This window comes from Chanodichthys erythropterus, chromosome 21, assembly GCF_024489055.1.
Source record: "Chanodichthys erythropterus isolate Z2021 chromosome 21, ASM2448905v1, whole genome shotgun sequence".
Classification (NCBI taxonomy): Eukaryota; Metazoa; Chordata; class Actinopteri; order Cypriniformes; family Xenocyprididae; genus Chanodichthys; species Chanodichthys erythropterus.
Window position 1 is genome coordinate 19,731,342 of NC_090241.1, and position 24,472 is coordinate 19,755,813.

Consider the following 24,472-nt stretch of genomic DNA (forward strand, 5'->3'; position numbering starts at 1 on the left):
GATTAAAATATTGATATTGATGCTTTCTCTCCCACATTTCTCCCTCAACAAAATATTTCTCATAATTGTTCTTTGTGGCAATTTTTATGTCATACATATGTTTTATGTGCATGTACAGGAATATGACAGATTTAACATAAAATAAGTGTGAAAATAAGAGAGAACCAGAATTACTTCAAAAGTTTTAAAACATTAGTATATTTTGCTCTTTACACGGATCCTTTTAATGAATCTCACGGAATAAAATAGTTTTTACAAAAGAGAACATATTTTATCCATCTTAACGGTCGTCATAAAGATACATCAAGTTTGTTTTAATTTAACACATATAACATTGGAATTAGCCTGTAATTATTTTCTAAATAGTGGCTGTCCACTATGTAGAAATGTCCAAAACCAGAAATAACCAAGAGTACTACATTACCCAGAATTCCTTCCGGTCGGAGCGGAAGTTGTTCGTGACGACCTTGGGTAGCTCTTGCAAGCATGGCGAATAAAGAGCCTAACGTGAGTATACCGCCTTATTTTTTTAAAAAAAAATATATATATATATATATATACATATGTATAAAATTATAATAGTATAAATACTAGGTAATGCAAATCCCAACTTTTTTACACATTGTCATATTCAGCTTGGTAACACATTTGAATAGAGAGAGTGTTAGTAAATGACCACCAAGCCTGTTCAGCTCTCATACACTAAAGCACATTTTAAGATTAAAACTGTTGTCTGACCTCTTAACAAAGGTCTAAACTAAAATTAGACCGTATAACTGGTTCTTGAAGTGGGAATTTAAATATTAATGTTTACTGATTCTCAGCAACATGCTGTGATGCTGAAATTGTGACTCCTGATGCCGGCTGGTCTACTAGAATGTTGGCATTTGAAGTTTAATATTACCTTTCTTTTGGTCTGAAGCTGACAGGATGCAAACGGTAGTTTGTGAAAGAATTTAAACTAATTGTGATTCTACATGTAAGGTTTCCTGATTTGTTTATTACAGTACGTTACCTGCGCTTCCATGATCTGTAGGATGTCAGCTCATGATAAAGTCATTTCCCAGACATCGGTTGAATATTGCAACGTTAAATATAAAACTGGAAAATTCTGGACATGATGAATTATACCTATTAAGTGTCAAAGGATGGCGCTGTCGTCTCATTGAACTCGTTGGAAAGAATTAAAAGCTTAGTTCACCCCAAAAAAACTATGAAAAAATGATCAATTACTCATCCTCGTGTCTTTCCAAACCGGCAAGGCTTTTGTTATTCTTTTAAACACAAAATATATTTCAAATGAAATCTGAGAGATTTCTTTCCCTCCATTGACAGTGCACGCAACCGCCACTTTGTCGTTTCAAAAAGTTCATAAACAGATCGTAAAACTAATCCATATGAACCGAGCAGTTTAGTCCAAAATTTCTGAAGAGACTGATCGCTTTATATATTGAATTTATTCTTTTATTCACATACATACATTGATCAGCAAACATAATCAGAAGCATGTGTGCTTGACGCCTGTAAACAAACCTCATTGGTTTTTCAACGGCACTGGCTCATCACACGATAATGAACCCCATTGGTTCTCGCACGTCAAGCAAGCATGCTTGAGCTTCTGTTTACCATATCTGATGTGTGCATTGATGAAAAGTGGTAGTTGCGCGGACTGTCAATGAAAAGACAGAATTCTCACAGATTTCATTAAATATATTCATTTGTGTTTTTTGAAGATGAATGAAAGTCTTTACAGGTCTGGAATGACATAAGGGTGAGTAAATGACAGAATTTTTAATTTTTGAGTGAACTAACCCTTTAAAGATTTTACTATTAATGTAACAGTCATATTGCCATAAGTAATTTCCATTAAAAATGAATGTTTTGTTGTTGTTGTTATTGTGTTGTTGTTGTTGCTGTTTTGTACTCTGACAGAGGTTAATCCAGCACCTGAGAGATCTCGCCGGACGCATGTCCTCTGGCTCAAGGGGTGCTGGACTCGGACTGAAGTTATTAATTGGAGCAGGTGCGCTTGCTTATGGAGTCAAAGAAGCAACATATACAGGTACATCCAGCATTACATTAGAAAACATCTTGGAAACATCTTTGCTATTATGTAGTGCAATGCATTTATGCACTACCATTCAAAAGTTTGGGATCAATAAAAAATGTATACTTTCATTCAGCAAATTTATATTTCAAATAAATGCTGTTTTTTTTAACTTTCTATTCATCAAAGAATCCTAAAAGAAAATGTCACGGCTTATACAAAAATATTAAGCTGCACAACTGTTTTCCACATTGATAATTTTAATAATAAATTGAAATTAATAATTTCTGAAAGATAATGTGAGACTGAAGACTGGAATAAATTACATTTTAAACTATATTAAAAATAAAAGTTATTTTAAATTGTAATAATATCTCACTATATCACTGTTCAAATTGATCAAATAAATACAGAATTTTTATAAAACATTACAAAATCTCACTGACCCTAAACTTTTGACTGGTTGTGTATTTGTGCAAATATGTACTTTCAAGTTAATATTAAAATTAGAGGATTGGTAATGTCATCTCTCACACTAATGGTTTTGTCTTTAGTGGAGGGTGGTCAGCGAGCAATTGTCTTTAATAGAATTGGAGGGATGCAGATGGACACAGTCCTTTCTGAGGGTCTCCATTTCAGGTCATCTTTTTAATGACTAATTGAATAGTCTTCTGCATGAAAGCAAACCCCATGTTTAATCTTTCCATAACGAAATAAAGGAAAGTTGTAACAAAAAAATCTTTTTTTTGAACTACATTCTTTTTATAGGATACCATGGTTTCAGTATCCAATCATATATGATATTAGAGCCAAACCAAGAAAAATATCATCTTTAACCGGAAGCAAAGGTAATTTTTTAAATTATATCTATTTCATCGTTACTTCCATTTTGAACATAGTCATAATTTGTTCACCTAATTTATTATAGTTTACTTAAATTTAGCTGCCAGTCCGAAGATCTTGAGTTGTTCTTTATTTTACGTGGAGGAGTAATGTTGTTTGTAATGTGGACAGACCTGCAGATGGTGAACATTGCGTTGCGTGTTCTATCCCGACCGGTGGCTTCCAACCTTCCCGTCTTGTACCAGCAGCTAGGGAAGGACTATGATGAGCGTGTGCTGCCGTCCATTGTAAATGAAGTTCTGAAGAGTGTGGTAGCCAAATTTAATGCCTCCCAACTAATTACACAAAGAGCCCAGGTTGGTATTCTCTCACAATCTGGCTTCCACAAATTAGTTCTAGTTACAGTATAAATATTTAAAGGAAGAGAATATCCAGATCTCTATACATATCTTTCTTCTCCACTGATTGCATGCAGGTCTCTTTGCTCATCCGACGGGAACTCTTTGAACGTGCTAAAGACTTCAACATTATTCTCGACGATGTGGCCGTCACAGAGTTGAGCTTCAGCAAGGAGTACACAGCAGCTGTGGAGGCCAAACAAGTTGGTAGGTAAAATTCAGTTCTTGAGTGCTGTAGCACAAAATATGTGTAAATGGTTACTATAATAAAAATTATGGTCTTTCAGCCCAGCAGGAGGCTCAAAGAGCTCAGTTCTTTGTGGAGAAAGCAAAACAAGATCAGAGGCAGAAGATCATCCAAGCTGAAGGAGAGGCCCAGGCAGCCAAAATGGTATGAGCTTCTTATCTAAAAATACCGCTTCACCCAATGGTTCTGTGTATCACTACACAACACAACACCCTTAGCAACCACTCTTAGCAATGTAAACTGTATGTTCTCAATTAATATTATTCATTGAAGTTTACTGTATTATGTAGAAGAGTACTGTGAGAAGAGATTGAGTGAGCGAGTTTATTACCTGCATTTAGATTTAGCATTTTCCTTCAGGTCAGTCCAATGTTCATTATAAAAAATCTGTTTAAATGTCCCATGTATTATCTTGTTGTTACCTTTTAAAAGTTAAGGGGTTTTCCCGTGACTGACAGCACTAGTCAAAGCATTTGTCAGTTGCGTCTTGTTCCGTGTTCACAACAATTCAGTCTTTTCCATGTAAAAGTCTTCGCTACTGACTGACTCACTCATAAAGATAGTCTTCGCCGCCATCTAATGGTGTAATAATGTAACTTCTGTTGCTGTTCATAGTCAGGGACTATTTTTCTGGTGGAAGGAAGGCTTTAAGTGAAACTTTACTTCATGAAAGCTGCATTGATACATATTTTTGGCTTTAATATTGTATTGTGTGGTAACCATTTTATAAACGCAATAAGGTACTCGAGGCTAGCCATGACTTATTCACGATACAGCACAGCCTCGAGTACCTTATTGCTTACATAATATATAATAAATTTTTGTTTTTGGGCTTATTTTTTATTATTTAGAATAGTATTAAGGTTACACTTTTTTTAAAGGTGTCCTTGTTACAGTGTAATTATAGATTGAAGTACTGAGTAATGCCCTGGTTTCACAGACAGATCTTAGATTAAGCCAGGATTAGACCTTAGTTCAATTAGGATGTTTAAGTAGCTTTTATAAACATGCCTTAGGAAAAAAAAAACATCACTGGTTGCATTTTGAGACAAAACAATGGCACTGACATATTTAAAGATATGCCACTGCAAGTTGCTTTCAGTTAAAACAGCTCAAACATGCATTTTAGTCTGGGACTAGACTTAAGCCTTGTCTGTGAAACTGGGGGAATATCAGTTAAGTACATGTACTTACTATGGGGTTAGGATTAGGTTTTGGTTTAGGGTTAGTTTCATGTAGTTATGCATAATTTATAGTTATTGCTATAAATAATTTATACTATTACTATTAGTAACAAGGACACTGTAAAATAAAGTATAGTACTGATATAATATAAATATCATTAATGTGTCCTTTGTGAAAAATGTTATATTCGAAATGTATTTTGGTTTGTGGTCTGATCTAATTCGCAGTTGGGGGAGGCTGTCTCAAAGAATCCCGGATACCTTAAACTCAGAAGAATCAGGGCAGCGCAGAACATTGCCAAAACGGTACAGTGTTATTATTCCCTTCTTTCCACAAGCATTTTTTCCACAGGCATTCCATTGTGGCATTTTACTTATTCGTAAATGTAAATGAGTTTTCCTGATGTAAACGGTACTCTTTGGAAAAAGGTGTGTTTTTCACCCATGTAAATAAATATTCGATGTTCACTAGCAGTTCTGCCAAGGTTCAGCTGGTCTTAGATGGCTTTTTTGTTCAAGTCCATTTGGAAAAAGCTGAATGTTTTGATGACCTTTTTTAAAGCCCTAACCAGATGAAAGTTGTTTTCCAGGTGGCAGCTTCACAGAACAAGGTGTACCTGAACTCAGATAGTCTGGTTCTGAATCTACAGGATGACACTTTTGACAAGTAAGAACTATATAGCTGTATGGCTTATACATCTAGTCTTCCTGTATGTATGCTAATGCCAGTATAGTGTGCATAACACCTCAAAATACATTGTGTTTGCACTTTGCACAATTAATTACATTTTGTAAAAGTGTAATTGATGTTGACAAAATCTATTTTCATTGCAGATTGTCACTCGGAAAGAAGTAGCCCATTCAAATAGCACTCTCGTTCTAATTGTCAGAGGTTCTATTACAAGAAGCCGTATGTGTGTCCTTTGAGATGGCTTTTTCTGATTGGGTCACAAATGGATATGTCATTCCGGGCAAGACTCATATCTAATGGCGTTGTCCTGGTCCGTCAGTTAAATTTGACTCCACAATTTGCTGATGATAAAAACACTGCAGATTTGTGTTTATGAACGAAGGCAGGAATGTATAACTGTACCAGATCATTTAATTCTTTTCAACACTGATTGTTGCAACAGGAAACATGCATCTTTAAATGATACATTTGATGAAATCAAGGTTGGTTGAAAAAAAATCCATCCATTCTTTTAGGAATGATTTATATCTTTGCTGAAAAATAATACAGTTGTATATGTGACACAAAATGACAACTAATAAAACATTATAAACAAGATAAAACATTAATCTTTTTTGACAATTGTCTTAGTTTTTGGATTAACCCTGGAATATTTTAATCCTAAAAAAATATATATATATTATTTTCTTTCTGTTTTAATTTTTTTACAATGAAATTTTTGGTATTACACCAGCCTGCACTATAAAAGCATCACTCGACCTCTTGCTTCTGGTAACTCTAGCAGTCCAATCCTGCTTAATCTTTCTCTCTGCTTACCCTTTGGACTCCCTCTTTCCCTCACCCAAAACTGATTAATATTGGGCTGTACTGAAAATATCAGCATTGGCAACCCTGGCTTTTTGGCTGTTTACTTGAGGTGTTAGCTTCCCATGTGTCAGTCCCAAAATGTACAAATACCCTTGTCAACTGAAAAGGCACATTTTTATTTGAAATATTTGCATACTTCAATTTCAGCATAATTTTTAATGCAGCATGTGCAGTAGTTTAATGCGATATTATTCTCGTCTTGTGCATGCTCTTGTGCATTGACAGTGTGTACAAAGTTAAGAAGAGATGAGGGGAAAATGGAATGAATTTTGTGGACAATTTCAGGCATGTCTGTGTGAAGGTCATGCACAAAGAAAGATTTTTTTTGTCATTGTTAAGAACAGTTTAAAAAAAACAGTTTTTAGGATATCATTTTGTTGTCTACACAAAAGATTCTTTTCAAAAATATTTTTTTCTTCACAGTTGCTGGATCTGTTATAAACTAGCTGAAATATTTAGACGGCATTGTGTTGTAAAGTAGCTCATCTAAATCACACTGAATTCATAACTTTAAATTCAAACCTAATTATATTCAGCTAAATTATATTCAGCGTTCTACACATTTTTAACAATTATAAGCTAAATTATAAAGCCATAATTAGTACATTAAATTTGTTTGTCTTTTCAGAACTTGTTCTGAACACAGTTTTCAATAGGTAATATCTGAAAGGAATAAGGAAAAAACAACATTCAGACAGTCATACAGTGGCCAGATGGGGCTTGTCACTATGATATGGAATATGATAGTGTGTATGATGATTTTGAAGTGAAGTGATGATGAAGTGCCTAAAATTGGGTTCCAGGTGTTCAGAGGGTCTGTATGATTTCTCCAGAAAAAAATGTAATTAGAACTGATGGGTGGGATGTACATGCATTTATTTTTCCAGTTTTGTTGAATGCAAATTTAAGACTGTTTTCTCAGGGGGCCTGTGTGCCTGTCCACATAATCTGTAGCCTACACATCTAAGACATAATGTTGGGGACAATAAGACAGATTTGAGTATTTGAATCAGTAGATGCAGCCTGAACTTTGTGCATTTGAGCTCTGAGAGATTACGATTTACAGGGGTAAGTCTGTAAAAATAGGTCAGAATGTAGGCTAAGGCTACTGTATACATATGAGGGAATTTTCTGTATTTTTATTTATTTATTTTTTGCATGTATTGTGTTTGTGTGTTTTAGGGTTAACAAAAATTTCCGTAAAATTACTAGAAAATGTAACAGAAAATTTTCTTCTTTTTTTACAGTGAACTTTATAGTATGGAAGAGGATTAAGGCCAAGCAATAATTAAAAAAACATCTTGAGATTAAAGTTGTTAAATTTCGAGAAAAAAGTTGAAATAAAATGTTCAGAATAATTTCTTTAAATTACGAGAAAAATCGTTAAATTTCAAGAAAAAAGTCGAGATAAAATGTTGAGAATAAACTCGTTAAATTATGAGAAAAAAGTCGAGATAAAATGTTGAGAATAAAGTCATTAAATTATGAGAAAAAAGTCGTTAAATTATGAGAACAAATTCGTTAAATTATGAGAAAAATGTCGTTAAATTTCGAGAGAAAAAGTCGAGATAAAATGTTGAGAATAAAGTCATTAAATTACGAGAAAAAAGTCATTAAATTATAAAAAAAATCGTTAAATTGAGAAAAATGTTACATTTCGAGAAAAAAGTCGAGATAAAATGTTGAGAATAAAGTCATTAAATTACGAGAAAAAAGTCATTAAATTACGATAAAAAAAGTCGTTAAATTATGAGAACAAATTCGTAATTTAATGAATTTGTTCTCGTAATTTAACGCCTTTTTTTCTCATAATTTAATGACTTTATTCTCAACATTTTATCTCGACTTTTTTCTCGAAATTTAACAACTTTAATCTCGAGATGGTTTTATTTTTTTATTATTGCTTGGCCCTAATCCTCTTCCGTAGGTCTGCTAGTTCTCTAGTGTCAACATCAGCATTTGAGAAGCCCATATAAGCCAAACTCTGCTCTTTTGATGATTTGTTTAAGAAATAAGTTATTCATTATATCTGTTTAATTTCTTATACAAAGTTTAACCTGAGCTCAGAGTAAGATTTTTGCAAATAAGCAGATAAGCAGAACTGAGAAGTCGCTGACTGCCTGCATGTTTCAGGGGATAATCAGGGGTTGTGTTAAAGCTCTTATGACTCTGTGTTGTCTCAGTATAATTAGATCATATTAAGCCCTTTGTGTACGTGTGAATATGGAACCCTAGCTTATTGGTGTCAAACTTGCTAAAGGGCTCCACTAGGTGGCACTCAACACCTAGTACTGCCCAACATGGCATCACATTACATTCAGCTGCTGAGATTGTCTGCTAAATAAAACTACAAACGGTTTGAGCTTGGGCTCAAGTCAAGTCTGTTCCTGTAGTTCTCATAACATACAGCTGGGTTAAAAGTGATGCCGCACGTGTGTGGCCTCAGGCTTTCAAGCTTGAATTCATCCTTAATGGGCCCCTATACAATGTCCCTCTTTAAAGTGAAAAGAAGGAGAGGGGGTTTGTGCCACATGCTTATTCATGAAGGTGGGCTGTAGGTCAGGCGTCTGTGAGCGAACACTGCTGAAAAGAACATAAACACAGCCCTCCCAAAAGCTCCAGTTGTGGAGGACCAACAACAGCCATATTTTAGTCAAAGACTTGTGAGAGGAAATTATTTATACATTTTTGAATGCAGTTCAAAATGAAAATTTTCACCCAAAAATGAAATTTCTGTCATGAATTACTCACCCTCATGTCGTTCCAAACCAGGAACACAAATTAAGATATTTTTGATGAAATCTCAGAGGTTTTTTATCTCCCATAGAAACCAACGAAATTACCACATTCAAGGTCCAGAGAAGTAGTAAAGACTTTAAAATAGTCAAAAAGTATTCTCGTCGCTTCATAACATTAAGGTTGAACCACTGTAGTCATGTTGACTATTTTAACGATGTCTGCTACTTCTCTGGACTTTGAATGTCGTAATTTCGTTGCTTTCTACGGGATATAAAAACCTCTCTGATTTCATAAAAAATATTTTAATTTGTGTTTCAAAGATGAACAAAGGTTGTACGGGTTTGGAACAACATGAAGGTGAGTAATTACTGACAGAAAGTCATTGTGTGGTTCAAGCTTGGAATGATGCATTTATACACACATTTTATGTGTTTATAAAGATTTAAAGGGATATTTCACCTAAAAATGAAGTCAAATTATTAATTATTCACTCTCATGCCGTTCCAAGACTTTTGTTCATCTTCGGAACACAAATAAAGTTCTTTTTAATGAAATCTGAGAGCTTTTTATGTGCTTCCATTGACAGCCTACGCAACTACCACTTTCAAGTCCCAGAAAGGTAGTGAAGACATCACTAAAGTAATCCATGTGAATCCAGTGACTCAATTTATGAAGTGGCGCGAGTGCTTTGTTTGCGCAAAAAACATACAAATTAAATTAATCTCCAATGTGCATTTAAGACCCCGTTTACACTAGTGCGTTTGAAAACGATCCTTGTCTACACAGTGTTTCAGAAACGATCTCCGTCTACACTACACGACCGAAAACGCATGTCACATGACCGTTCATGCACACTGGGCATGCGCATACAAGTGTAAACAGTTGCCTCTTCCACATGTAGGCAGCTGCAGTATTAAAAAATGCTAAGTTTAACTGCACAATGGCTGCTAAAAAGTACAATAAAGCCAGCAAAGATTGCAGTTCAGTCTCCATGTTATTGTTTACATGGTCCTACGCAGAGCAAACGTGGGCAGCCACGCCAACAATTTCAAAAGTCTCCATTTTGGTCCATTTATACTAAAACACAATGCCTTCGTTTTCAATCTAAAACGAGGTTTGCAGCATTTTCAAGGTTTCGTAGTGTAAATGACAGGCGTAACCATAGCAAAGCTTATGCATTTTAAAACGAAAACACACTAGTGTAAACGGGGCCTAAGACTGATGCACTCTATTGGACAAGAACAGTGAAACACCTGCCTGAATAAGCTTAATGTTAATTATGGGAATGTTCTGGCTGCGGCGGTGCATTTTTTTAACATGGCTTGTTTGCACACTCCCTTCCTTACACACACACACAGCAAAAAAACGGCAAGCCCATTGCTCAGTTGGTGTGTCTCCATGGCAACACTGACCTCATGCTGTGACAGGCAATCTGGGCTGGTTGCTATGGTGAGTCGTTGTGACATCAAACCTGAGCCCTAGTTGCCATGGCACCACACCTACTGGCTCAGCAGCTATTTCTGTGTGATGTCTGGAGCCAACAGGCAACGGAGTTACAATGTCCCATTTTCATTCGTGATACTTATTCCTTTGTTCTGCTGTTATTTTATGCACTGTTTATGCAATTTCATACTATTCCGCCTTTGGCTCTGTACTTTAAAGTCATCTATTATCATTTCATTGTAAACTACAGTAGCTTTTGAATGATTTTCTTCACCATCCCTATTTGCACAGAGTAAGGTTAACTCAAACTATTATTCACCTTTACAAACTCCTTCTGATGAGGAAGTTTATTTAACGAGATTGATTTGTTTGAGTAAATCCTGGCTTTCAAGGACAAATGAAGAATTATGAGCCACATATTTAATCTAAAGATGGCGCTCTGGGTCAACTAATCCCCATGATCTCCTGCGGAGCATCTGAATGAAGAGATCAACACAATTTGCATACTTCTTACTAACAATTCCACTTGCATCACACCACAAATTTAATTATGAGGGTATTATAAATCAGAACTGGAATTTAATGGCACACCCTACTTGGTTTGAAGTGTGTATGTGTGTTTCCTGTCTCTCTACCACAGATCACATGTGCTGCCCATGCTTGTTCTGTGTCTTGTGGCTCATTTAAGGTGTGTGGGTCCCTCATTGCAGAGGGGTTGGGTACTGCAAAGGCCCCTCACCCATCTTCATTATGGGTGATATATGTGAGCAAGGGCCCCCATAACTGCTCCGCCCAGCTTCCTTCTCCCCTCCCTTCTCTTTCTCTTTTTTCGCTTTCCACCCTTCCCCCTCTCCACTCTCACTTTGTTCCTCCTGCCTTCCTTATTGTGTGTACTCACCAATAAGCCTGGTTCTCTGATACAGTTGAGATTTATTAGTATTTAGAGATCCAGTGAGTCTAGATCCAGTGTCGGTCACAGCTCAGTCATTTTTCATCCTGACTTGTTCACCCCCTTGTTCAGAGTTCAGGGATTCAACAGAAACCACATCTGTTAAGTGAGCCATGGACTGGAGTATGTGAATGAGTCTGTCAGAAGTGCTTCACAGCAATATTTTACAGAGCAAATTAACTAACCTTCCCCCTCTCCTTCTTTGTAGTCTTTAAAGTGCGAAGTGACATTGGGGAATTGTGTCCTAGTTTGACATGCATCATGTGTAAGACAGTCTGCACATCATCTGATGCCCTTCAGTTTGATAATGAAGCTGATAATGAACACCGCTGGGCCCAACAGTCAAGAAGGAAATCGCTACTTAAAGAGTAGAAAGAAAAACAACAAGCCTTATTTATGCTGATTCTGCTCTTATGTCCAAGCTAACAAAATATGTTTTAAGAACATTTTGCTAACGTTCCCAATAAGTTGTGAAAACATAAATTCTGGGAGTGTTATTTTTGAATGTTCTCTAAACCATCTGTAAGGTGTAAAACATTAGGCGAACGCCCAACTAAAATGTTTCAGAAAAATATATGAATAGTGTTTTTGTGGTAACATTTTGATAACATTGAAAGAACATCCTGTTAACGTTACTGGAAGGACATTTGTTCATAACTTTGAGAGAAACTTGCCAGAATGCTAGCCAAAGTTCTGAGAACGCTCCCTGGTTGCTTGAGTGTTAGTATTTGTTTCCATGTATGTCATGTTTCCAACCGTGTGCATGATTGCTAGACAGTGCTCTCTTTGACACTTTTGTTGGAAAGACGACTAAGCTGTAAATACTCATTTTCTGTTTTGCAGTAAAATGTTCCTTTCTCACACTAGCAAATTATTGCAGAATGTTTTGTGTATTCATAAGGCTACAAACTAAGTTTGCACTTGCATCACTTATCTTTTGCAGCATCTCACGCATGCAAGCCATTTTAAGGCGAAGTGTGAAGTTTAGCGCAGCTCATCAATGCCACTTCCATAACAGTGGAGTGCTTTGGTTTTTTATACTAAAGGCATGGTCACATTAGCAAAACTTAAAGGGTTTGTTCACCCAAAAATGAAAATTCTGTCTCACCCTCATGTCGGTCCACACCTGTAAGAACTTTGTTCATCTTCGGAACACAAATTAAGATATTTTTGATGAGATCCAAGAGGTGTATGACTCGTCCATAGACAGTAATATAATACTACACTAATATAATATATCAAGACATTCACTGTGCTTACTGTGTCACCTGCATATAGGATAATGACAGGAAAGAGAATAGATTATTTTTTTTTCGCGCACAAAAAGTTTCATAAAATTAAGGTTGAACCACTGCAGTCACGTTGACTGTTTTAACAATGTCTTTAGTACCTCTCTGGACCTTGAAAGTGATTATTATATTGCTGTCTATGGACGAGTCATATACCTCTTGGATCTCATAAAAATATCTTAATTTGTGTTCTGAAGATGAACGAAGGTCTTACGGTTGTGGAACAAAATGAGGGTGAGTAATTAATGACAGAATTTTCATTTTTGGGTGAACTATCCCTTTAAGGCACAGTCACACTAGCAAAAAGAAATTTTGCAGGCAAAGAAGGTTCATTGTCCATTATAAATAGCAATGCAAGCACAGCTTACTAACAGGTAATTTCTAAAATAAGCAGCTTTATATTGGTCAGTACAATGAATTTGCATGTTAAAAGTTTATGCATAGTTCCAGATTGCACGTATATAATCCTATTGAGAATTTCCGACCAATACAAGGGGCTGTTCACATAATATTTTTGCATTCCAGTGATTTTCTGTCAATTTTCTACATAAAAAATGTAGTGGTCACATAATGTCTTGACTTGATAATCCACAGCAAAGATGCATGATGCAGGAGGACGATAAAGTCACATCTAATAATCACTAGGAACAGAGAGACACCAGCACAAAACGTTAACACAAGACAAAGAACAGAAGATAACTGAGGGTATATACATAAGATAACAAGACGCTATATGAAGGACAGGTGTAGGTAATATGTTGTCATGATAACAAACAAGGGTTGCTTTGGAAACTAACAAGACAGCAATGGAAATAAGGGAAACAGGAACTAAACCACAGGAACTGAACACAGGCACAGCACAACAACAAAATATCAAACTAAAAGTCCATGAAGCAGAGACAGATGTCAGCAGTAGACAGATGTGTTTAACAATTGTGCTAGCATCTTGTGTCTTCTCCAGCGTCTCATGCATGGCATTGCATTTATAATACACTGCACACAAGTTCTTCTTTATTTTTCCCTTTGCCACTGAAGTTTAAAGAAATTGATGAAAATGCATCCCTAGACTTTTTTTTTTTTTTGCATTCTCTTTTTTTAAATGTACCCTAGAACCAGTTTTTACAAGATGTAATATAAGTCTAAGGTGTCCCCTGAATGTGTCTATGAAGTTTCAGTTCAAAATACCCCATAGATTTTTTTAAATAATTTTTTTTAACTGCCTATTTTGGGGCATCATTAACTATGCACCGATTCAGGCTGCGGCCCCTTTAAATCGCGTGCTCCCTGCATTATACAGACTGCAAGTGTTTAAAAATGAAAATAGCGACGGCTCTCTTGTCTCCGTGAATACAGTAAGAAACAATGGTAACTTTAACCACATTTAACAGTACATTAGCGACATGCTAACAAAACTTTTATAAAGACAATTTGCAAATATCACTAAAAATATCATGGATCATGTCTGTTATTATCGCTCCATCTGCCATTTTTCGCTATTCTTCTTGGTTGCTTACCTTGTCTGTTGATTCAGCTCTGCACATCCAGACGTTAATACTGGCTGCCCTTGTGTAATGCCTTGAACATGGGCTGGCATATGCAAATATTGGGGTCATACATATTAATGATCTCGACTGTTACATAACAGTCGGTGTTATGTTGAGATTCGCCTGTTCTTCGGAGGTCTTTTAAACAAATGAGATTTACACAAGAAGGAGGAAACAATGGAGTTTGAGACTCACTGTATGTCATTTCCATGTACTGAACTCTTGTTATTCAACTATGCCATGGTAAATTCAATTTTTGATTCTAGGGCACCTTTAACCACAAAACTTTAAATTCATTATATAATATCATAAATATGACTTAACATTATCGCTCATAACCCTGTGTACACAAAAGTCTTCCATCTGCCTTGAGTTTGGCACTGCTATTTTGAGGACACTTCACCTATGCACAGTAGCTCTTTCATGTATTAGCTCAGTGGAGTTTCCTGTTTTTATGTGGTCTGTCTTCCTGTGGTGAGGGTTAAGCAGGAAGGATCTCAGGTGACCGACTGCAAAGCCAATATGTTTACCCTGTCACCTTGTTTTTAACCCATTTCTGTCTTTAAACTTGATGTTCCCTTCATTGTAAGTATGTTGTAAGTTTGCAACACCACATTTAAGAAGAAAGCTAATGATCAAGAAGTTAAACTTAGCTAATGATTCATCTAAAGTAATTACACACGTTTTACATTTCTACGTTTGTACATTTGAAAGCAATACTTGAATCCAAAACTTTTAATAATACATTATAGTATTATAGTTATTATAGTAATTGTTCATTCCTAGCAAGCAGACATTTTTTATAAATTATAGTTTTCACTTATTACATGTGAGTTGAGTGGAGCGCATCTCTCATCGTTCATGGTTATCCAGTCTATATAAATATTCTCCATTGGATGGAAACTACTCAAGAGTTGTGTTCAGGTCATGTCTGTTGTGCTGGTCTGTGTGCATTTCTCCCATGAGGATTGGTTAAGTTTAGGCAGCTTTGTCATATTCAGAGGTTCATGTCAGTGTGGTCATTAATCATGCTGTCTGTAGGAGGTGCCGCTCTCCTTTAGCTTCGGCCCTAACGTGCCCACTGTTATCAGCAGTACTCACTCGTTCAGCCTTTCCACTCTCCTCACCACTGGCATTTCTCAATTACACTTTTTTATCCTTAGATGAGGTGTGTCTTTTCTATGTAACACATTTAAAATACATGGTTAAATAGACAATAAAAACAGTTTTAGCATTTCACCGAATAGTACCTGTAAAAAGTCGCTTTAGTTGTCAGTGTGAACAGGGATTTCTTTATGTTATTCGCAATTAAATTTACCTACTGTCTGTGTATGTACTACATTTGATTAAAAACTCCTCAACTAGTATATGTAATAAGAAAGAAAGACATAATACATCCTCCATGTTGGCTTTGTAATGTTAACTGCTTTCAGCTGTATTCAGTGTTATTGTTAAAATAGTTTATGTAATTGAAATAAAGCTGGAAAAATATAAATATTAGATGACAAGCTCTAATGAAATAAATAAGTTTCAGTTGAAGTACTAAAATTACGGTAACACTTTAGATTAGGTACACATAATCTATTAAAGGTTCTCTCTAAAGGTTCTAACTTCCTGTTGACGTTCGAAGTGTTGTCAAACAAAATAGAGGCTAGCTAGACCCTCCCTCCTCCTCCTCCTCCCCCTCCCCTCCGTGCTTCCTGAAACAGTCATGAACGCGCATTTAAAATCATTCTTGTCGGTTATTGGCTGGAGCATGTTTATTATGATTCGTGGTCCAGGCTGCACCAGTTTGTTTTTATCGCAGTTTTCGGAGCTTGTGGTGACTAGAGACCGCGTTTTTTTACAGTGTGTTCAGGGGACAGGCAGCTAACGGATAGTGAGGAGATGTTTGCTGTATGTGACAAAAAATGTTTTGGCCTAAAAACGCGTGACATCACTTAGAGCACCTTTAACTAATTGCTTATTAGCATGCGTATTACTGGCATATTGGCTGTTTATTAATATTTATAAAGCACATATTAATGCCGTATTCTGCATGACCCATACCTACACATAACCACTACAACAACAACTACCTTACTTACTATCAATAAGCAGTAATTAGGAGTTTGAGGGAAAACTCCGAGTTAATTCAGTTCTAGTCTGAACAACACTGAGCTGACTTCAGCTGAACGATTACATTTTTTTTTTTTTTTTTTTTTCTGTTCAGCTGTATAAAATGAATTCTTTTTTCGTCATTGAATCCTTTTCCTGTTATCACTGTAAAGCTGCTTTGAAACAATCTGTATTGTATAAAGTGCTGTATAAATATAGGTGACTTGACTAGTGAATATGTGTAACAGATCCACTGGAGGCGAACTTGAAGAACCCAAGTGCAGTTTAATTAAATTCCAACATTAATCCACATATGAACAAAATACACAAACAAAGACTTGACTTGATTTGACTCGACTCGACTCGACTTGAAACAGAAATTCACCAAACAATAGTTACAGGGACAATACTTGACAAAAACAAGGCAAACATGAGGGCTTAAAGACACAAGGACTAGTGACAAAACAAGGGACACCTGTGCACAATCAAACCAATGAACTAATGACAACATAGCACATGGCAGGATCTTATGACTAGAACATGACACAAACAAGGGAAGCGTCATGGCAAATAGGAACATGAAACATGACTAAACTTTAAAAATAAAACATGAACATGAAATAAAACCAAAACTATATGTGATAATGTGTACCCTTATCTAAAGTGACCAAAATTACTAAAACTGAAATAAAAATATTTTATTTTATTTTATTTTTAAAACTATATATATATATATATATATATATATATATATATATATATAAGCACATAACAAAAAAAATAATAGTATAGTAATATTAGTATATAAATTATGCTAAAATAACACTGGCCATATCACTCCATGCCTCTGGTATATTGTATCTGTGGTATAGGCCTTAGCTCCTAGAATTAACTCCTAAAATAATTTTCAATTTTCAAAAGTTTTTGTCTACTAAAATTTCTTGGAAAGATATTTTGCATATTATTTTATTAAAGATACTATTTTTCATCAGCAGAACAATCCAAAACACCTTAAATAACGCATACAGCCCACAGAAGAGATGTATGTCTATCCGTCATACCCTTACAAAGATGGCACTGTGAATAAAGTCTATAGTGTACAGCACGTCCTGATTTCGGGTTTTGTTTTTATTTTGTTGATCCTGGAACAACATTCCTGTCAGAAAATTTAGTCATAACCATATCCCTACCCCTAAACCTATCACTACCCAATAAGTTATCCCTAAAATCAGAGAGAAATTATAGGTGAATACTGATGTAAAAGCACCTAACCCTGGTTGTAAGCCTAAACTTGACATAAACTGTAAACTTGTTCCTCAAATCTGGTTGGTTGGTTGGTTGATTGGAATGTTTTCCCAGGAACTTGTTGCACTTGGTAAAATCAGGTTCTCCTAGTGTCCACTGAATGCATACTTCAGAAACTCAGTGGAAGTAAAAGGTCATCCAGGTATTTGTGGCCTATTCTTTTATTACACTCATTTCACATTTTTTGCATACTTTTTAGAACAGAAGTTGTCCCCTTTGCGGTTAATTAGTTCATGCAAGGTTTCAACGGCAATTGATGGCAAAAGAACATGTGAATTCCATTCTTAGAAGATTTTTTGTTTTTGTTTTTGGTCATTTGTAATCAGTGTGAAAGAATGTGGACCTGCGGGAACGTTCTGTGCATGTTTGTAAATCTCACATTATTGTTGACAGAAAAATGAGCCAGACTGCCACAAAACAGGACAAAGTGAGTATGATCAATCTTACATTGTTACAAAATCAACATCAGCTGAATCTGTACAGAAAATGCCACAAGGACATTAAGTAATTTCTAAAAGCTCAATGCACTTCAGGCATGGTTTAGATCTTCTAATATCTCTAATTCAGTGAGGACAGAAAACTCCATGTCTTCTCATGCACAACAGCAGCAGATGTGGTTCAGATTTTCACCCTTTGGTCCTACTGACTTTGCACCCTACAATCTGCAGCCTTACGTATCTTCAAAGAGCCCTAGAAACACGTGAGTGCTTTAAAGAGTCTTTGTATCTAACAGACTGGAAAGAAACTCATTATTTAAGAGTCGCTCGTTTGTGACACATTTGAACAAACAATAACGGGCTGTTTCATTTTGCAAGTACATTTTTCTGTGGACCTCCTGATCAGAGGAATCATTCTTCAGGCTTGTAAATGTTCTCATTCCTCCCCCTCTCTGTTCTGCATTGGTATCTCCCACTCACATTGCAAGGGCTGGAAATTTTGCACACTGCAACCTTTCTGTCGGTGAACATGAATATTTATTCATTGTTTGCATTTGCCCTCTCTGCCTCCTCCCTCTCTCCCCTTCTGTCTGTCAAACTTCCCATTTTCTGTCATTTCTCTTTCATCTTCCTCTCCATTGTTATCTCACCTTCTCATTTGTTAGGGTTTATATCTGTACCTACCAATGCATACTGTACAGAACAGTATGTTATCAGGCCCTCTGTCAATATGGAAATCTTGAGATCATTTATGTCTGGATGAGAAAGACTGATGAATGTTTGTGGTCAAGGTTTAGGCTTGTTTGTCATTATACACATGCAAGTTCTAAAGTCCATGTTAAGCTGAACATTATTGGGTACTGGCACAGTTTTTTCTTTAAAGGGGCCGTTCTTTCAGTTTTAGGTTTTACATACCTGTCAGAGGATTTCTGCAGGGGAATTTCCACACGCTCCACGCTTCACCTCTGTTGCCTGAGAAAGTGTGGCAGCGCAGACAGACATCTGTAGTCATAACAAAGTCTTAGTCAGAACAAAAGAATTTTAATGGGGTAATGTGAGGTCGGATGGGTCTGTTTTGTATATTGGAATAGGTTCTTCAGTCAGAGAAAAGTACAAGCCCTATATTTAAGGACCTTATCACTAGCCACTGTGTGAAAAGGAAACCTGATCATTTTTTGGCACACTAGTCTATCTGTTCAGGACTTATGCCTCCAGGCAAATCACATGCGTAAAATAAAGATTTTCCAGCTAATTTGGCTTCTGATGAATTGCGGGATTATCTTGACACCTTAAATGATATATTTATTTCATGATGAATGTTATTTCTAGATCCTACAGATTATGGTGGAAATTGGATTTTTGGTTATAAATGAATGATAATCATATTTCTGCACTAAAATGCCTCTGTAAAGGCATTATGAGTAGCTCTCTTTCTGCCCTACAGCATTATCTCTATGCTTCTTTTTTCACCAGCTGTATGTAGCATCATCGTGCTGCATTGAAGGACCCCAATCATTCAGGTTGTAAATGATCTGTTGACTAGATTATTCCTACTAATTACATTGGCTATTGCTGTCATTACCCTTTGAGTGCATCCATAACGGTGTGGACCAATTTTGGCTCAGAGTGGCTTCTCATAGCTCCCAAAATCAAATTAACAATGCTGTTGGTGGGCCATAGTGCCATTGATAGCCTGGGCCCCTTACATTTCATGATCCAACTTTACACCTGAAAAGTAATTTTCTCATTCAAAAATTAAAAAAAAAAAAATAATAATAAAAAAATTTATTTCCTTGGCATTTCTTCCATCCAGTTAATGTGATGATAACAATGGGCCATCAAGCTCTAAAAATGTCAAATCCTAATCATATGGGATTCTCTTTTTTGTTGCAATATCCCTCTGAAGTCTTCTAAAATCAGTAGCTTATTGAGAAATTGACTGAATTTTTGTTTTTTTAAACCAAATGCTTTTCCTTTATTTCACAAGAAAGGCATTTGCTCATTCAAAAAAAAATTTAAAGGCAATAAAAACTCCATATCTAACTTAAGACACTTTTTTGAAATCTTTCCTAGAATAAACTGTTGACAAAGTTAAGAAAATGACTACTTTGCCTATTTAACCACACCTTACTACCCAAACTTAACTCTATCCTAAAAACACACAATGTATTATTAGATGTCATGTTCGTACTATCACATTATGGTCATGCAATTTTTCACATAATTTCTGTACAAAAGCATATAAGAAATAAGAGTGATTATATTTTTTTCCTGATTATATGTGTAAAGAAACATAAAACTATGAAACTAAGCTAAACCTTAAAGATGAAATGCATTCTGGTTAGACAACAAGTTAGGGTGGTTTCACCTTAAAAAAAATTAGATGACTTAGCTGCTCTGTTGAATTATTACCTCCTTCTGGAATGATCCCAATATAATTGCAAATGCAGTGTGTGCCAGCCCATAAACGCCTCCTTGCATTGTTTTCTTTGGCCATTAAATAACCAACACAAGTGAATTGAGTTTATTATGACAGGTAATCAGTCTTTACAGGTATTTAAAACACTGAATGACTTTTTTCGCGTCAAGAAAAGCGATGATGGTGAGGTTTGTCTCATACAGAAAAAAAGATAAAGTGATGATTTGCATAAGAATGTCTAATTGATGGCAAGAGGAAGAAATATTTAATCTGCAGTATTGTCATTGTCAATCAGTGTTTTTGTCTTGAACTGGTGCTCATCTTTCTGCTCTCCTGGAAAATGCATTAATGTTTTTCAGAGCATGAGTAATGTCAAGAATGAGTAGGCTTTCTGACACAGGGGTGTTGTACTTGTAGGATGCTACTGTATAGGCTACTGAAATCTTGTCAGTTAATTGTCAGCCTTTTGCTCATCATTAAAGGAACAGAAACATTCAAGTCGCTGGTTTACTTTGTGAAAGTAAATGTTGACCAGGGGCTGTCAAGTTATATCAAGCTGACAAATGCAACTTTTATTGTCCTTTTCGGAGTTTGATAAGTCAAGTCACCTTTATTTATATAGCGCTTTATACAGTAGATACATATAGTGCTTTATACAATAGATCGTTTCAAAGAAGCTTCACAGTAATAAAGTAAAATAACAATTAATAATGCAAACGTCATAAAATATGAGAAAAATTCAGATTCTGCTGCTCTACAGAAGACAATAGTGTGATTATTCATCTGAAGTCAGTTCAGTGTTTATTCAGTTCAGTTCAATAACTGAAGTTCATCAATTATGAAATTATTATGAGTTCAAATCAATTCAGCTATAAAAGTATCTCAGACAATAGTGTTGTTATTCAGCTCTATTCAGTTCATTCTTCATTCAATTTAGTTCAATAACAGGGTTGATGTAGCAAAATATGTCAATTATGAAACAAATCAAATCAGCTCTGCAGCTCTTGCAGAAAGTTTTGTTCTCATCCAATATCCAAATCAATAATATTTCTGAATATTAAGTGTTTAAACCCCAGCAAGCCAAAGGCTGTAGTGGTAAGCCTCTGAACACCATTTACTCATGGTGTGGAAAAGAGCAGCATCAACATTATACCAAATTTCTCCTTTTGTGTTGAACAGAAATACAGTTTTGCTGGTTTAAAATGAGTAAGGGAGTGAGTAAATGAGCACACAATTTTAATTTTGGGGTGAATTATTGCTTTAATATTACTGAAACAGACAGATAATGAGGGGTATGCTGGGTGGGATGATGGAGATTTGTGATATGAGCCCTATTATATCAGACATGGGACTGAGAGAATCCACAAGGAATAGCCAGACAGACAGAGAAAGTGCTGCGAGAGACAGAAAAGCAGGAAGTGGGTTGATAAGAATCATTTTGTCAGTATAGTGTTATTGTTCATGATATTTGTGGTTGTGGATCTTATATTTATCCATTCATCCAGTTTACATTATTTATAAGGCAATGAGGCATAACACACATTAACACAGTCAGGGCCAACATCTTGATCTGTGTTCATTTCCTCAAGGCAAAATGTTTGTTTGTTTTTGTTTATGAGTTTTTAATTTTTTTAATTAAGTGTTATTCAAAAATGTTAAAATAATTTATATTTAATTATTATAGAAGTATATATATATGTATGTGTGTGTGTGTGTGTGTGTGTGTGTGTGTGTGTGTGTGTAATACAGTAATGTAATATAATATTAATTTGTAATAATGGTCATTAACTTCAGATTTTTCATATATACCTATTAATCTGTTGTGTGTTTTTAGTGGAATTTAATTTTTACTATGAAAGGGCAAAACCTGTAAATTCCTATTTTGCACTTTGAGGTCTGTATGAATGTGAAAGCAGAAATATGTTCTAGTTCTGTGACACACTATAACCTCTAAAATAACCATGCGGCTACTGGTCTTTGATAGAGAGAGATAAAAAAGAGAGGCAGATTAAAACAGATAGGGACCTATAAAACACATTAGGTTCATGTGTCATATCTAAAGTGTATATGCGAAAAAAAGAAATACATGAACACAGGTCACTGCTGTGCTCGTAAAGTGATTCCATGGGCTTTCTAAGAGCCAGGAGTGATACATTCCATGCAGTGTTTCTTACTATTTGTCTGTGTAGGAAGGAAGGCTGTCTCGCACTTCATTAGAATAACATAGCAGGAACTTATGTCATCATACCCCTAGCTCAAATGTCATCAAAAACACCTATGAATCAGACACAGTTCTTGCACTCAGAATTGAACTTTTTCTGTTTTTATATGCCTTGACATCAGTCGATTTTTAAAGAATTTGCATTGTGTAAGTGTAATTTTGTGGAAGGAACGAATTGCAATTTAAGTGTTACAGCTTAGGCTCCCACCTCATTCACGTGCCGAGAGTTTTGTTTATGAAGACTTTAATACAACATGACTCACTGGCACCTGTAACAGAAAGAGTATATTTCAACATCCACACCCAGAAACACCTATTTGCTGCTTTACAGTGAAAGGAAGTTCAAGTCTTTACAAGCTGGGTGAAACACACAGTCCAGCTGAAGTTTCTGTTTCTCAGTTAGTTCCTCAGGAGCCAGTTTTAGCTCTACACTATTACAGTGTAAATTTTTGTGGTGGAGGAGTTACATGGCCAGTGCTACCGAGTCCGTATTACAGGGTCCTCCCTTTCACACACAGGCTTGTTTGAATGGCAGATCAGTTTCTTCCTACAGCTCTCTTAGCCTGCCGCTTTCTTCAACTAAGACCATGTATGGTCAGGGACCAATTCGAGAGTGGATGGGAGGAGGGACAGCTGGGAACAGTCAAGGCCCCAGTGGTAAAATTAACTTGAGAACAAGTATTTATTTTGAGGACCAGCATAATCAGAGCTGAAAAAGAATGAAAGGCAGTGAGGGCAGAGTAATATTTAAGACTTATAGACTTCCACTACAAATGAGTCAGCCAGATTGTATTTCTGTAACAGCAACTTTATGAAGATAGTCCAAAAACTCAGCATTCATTATGTAGACAGTATTCAGATCAGGGGCTGTTGCATAATAGCCACTATATTAAGACTGTGTCTTAAGTACTAGTTTGACCAACTTGAAGTTAACCAAGGGGTATTCAATGTTATTTTTCTAATTCAAATTACACCAGTCTACCTTTTTATATAACAGACTTAGGACCACTCTCCAAGAAATACATTAGTGTCTTAACTTTTAAGACTAGTCTAAGTGGTTTATGCAACAGGCCCCAAATGTACATCCACTGAGATATATATATATATATATATATATATATATATATATATATATATATATATATATATATATAGGTATATATATCAAAAAAACATAAAAACTATAGTAAAAAAGTTGCAACCAAACTAAAGAACACAAGTCAAAGGAAAATTGCAACATACTATGTCTGAGAACATATTTATACTGCATATTTGCATATAACATAGCTAAGTTCAGTAGGCCTAGACATGTAAAGTCGGTTGTATGAATTCGGACACGGCTACTCATGCACTAAGTCACCTTTTTCCTCAGAGGAAAAAAATATAGTACATTTCTTCTCAAATTAGGCTACTTGCAAGAACATGACGCATTCTTTTAACCATAATTAAGTTTAAACTAAATTTTAAGCAGGTTCTTCTCATGAGCTTCTGCATATTGCCTTTTCACAGACTGATGACGCATTTCCTATGTTATTAACATCTGATTATATATTTATAACATTATACTGTGCATTATTATATTGCCTTGGCTTTAAATTAGCCTACCTAAAAAAAAAAAAAAGCTGCTGAGAGGGTGTATCAAATACAACGACTGAGGGAGTGGTGGTAAAAATAAATGGTAACACTTTATAATATGGTTCATTAGTTAACATTAGTTAACTATATTAGTTAACATGAACAAAGATTAATAGA

At 35.6% G+C, this 24,472-nt stretch overlaps 1 protein-coding gene across 2 annotated transcripts; it reads left to right on the forward strand.

Annotated features, from left to right (window-relative positions):
* The first annotated feature begins 425 nt into the window (after positions 1–425).
* On the forward strand, positions 426–6,001 carry phb2b (prohibitin 2b). Of its 2 annotated transcripts, XM_067373099.1 has the most exons (11): positions 428–507; positions 1,734–1,771; positions 1,933–2,062; positions 2,602–2,686; positions 2,816–2,895; positions 3,062–3,246; positions 3,366–3,495; positions 3,576–3,679; positions 4,948–5,025; positions 5,310–5,386; positions 5,554–6,001. In XM_067373099.1, exons 3-11 carry the CDS (start codon positions 1,969–1,971, stop codon positions 5,573–5,575), a joined length of 855 nt encoding a protein of 284 aa, XP_067229200.1. In that variant the 5' UTR covers positions 428–507; positions 1,734–1,771; positions 1,933–1,968; the 3' UTR covers positions 5,576–6,001. The 2 variants fall into 2 exon arrangements, with proteins under 2 accessions (XP_067229199.1, XP_067229200.1); XM_067373098.1 differs by lacking the exon at positions 1,734–1,771 and having other exon boundaries at positions 426–507.
* The last annotated feature ends 18,471 nt before the right edge of the window (positions 6,002–24,472 follow it).

Excerpts from the sequence above, each read along its gene's own strand:
- phb2b (XM_067373098.1), top strand. The coding sequence starts at position 487 with ATGGCGAATAAAGAGCCTAAC. Across the intron at positions 2,896-3,061 it reads ATCTTTAACCGGAAGCAAAG|ACCTGCAGATGGTGAACATT; the intron begins GTAATTTTTTAA and ends TAATGTGGACAG. Across the intron at positions 3,496-3,575 it reads TGTGGAGGCCAAACAAGTTG|CCCAGCAGGAGGCTCAAAGA; the intron begins GTAGGTAAAATT and ends ATGGTCTTTCAG.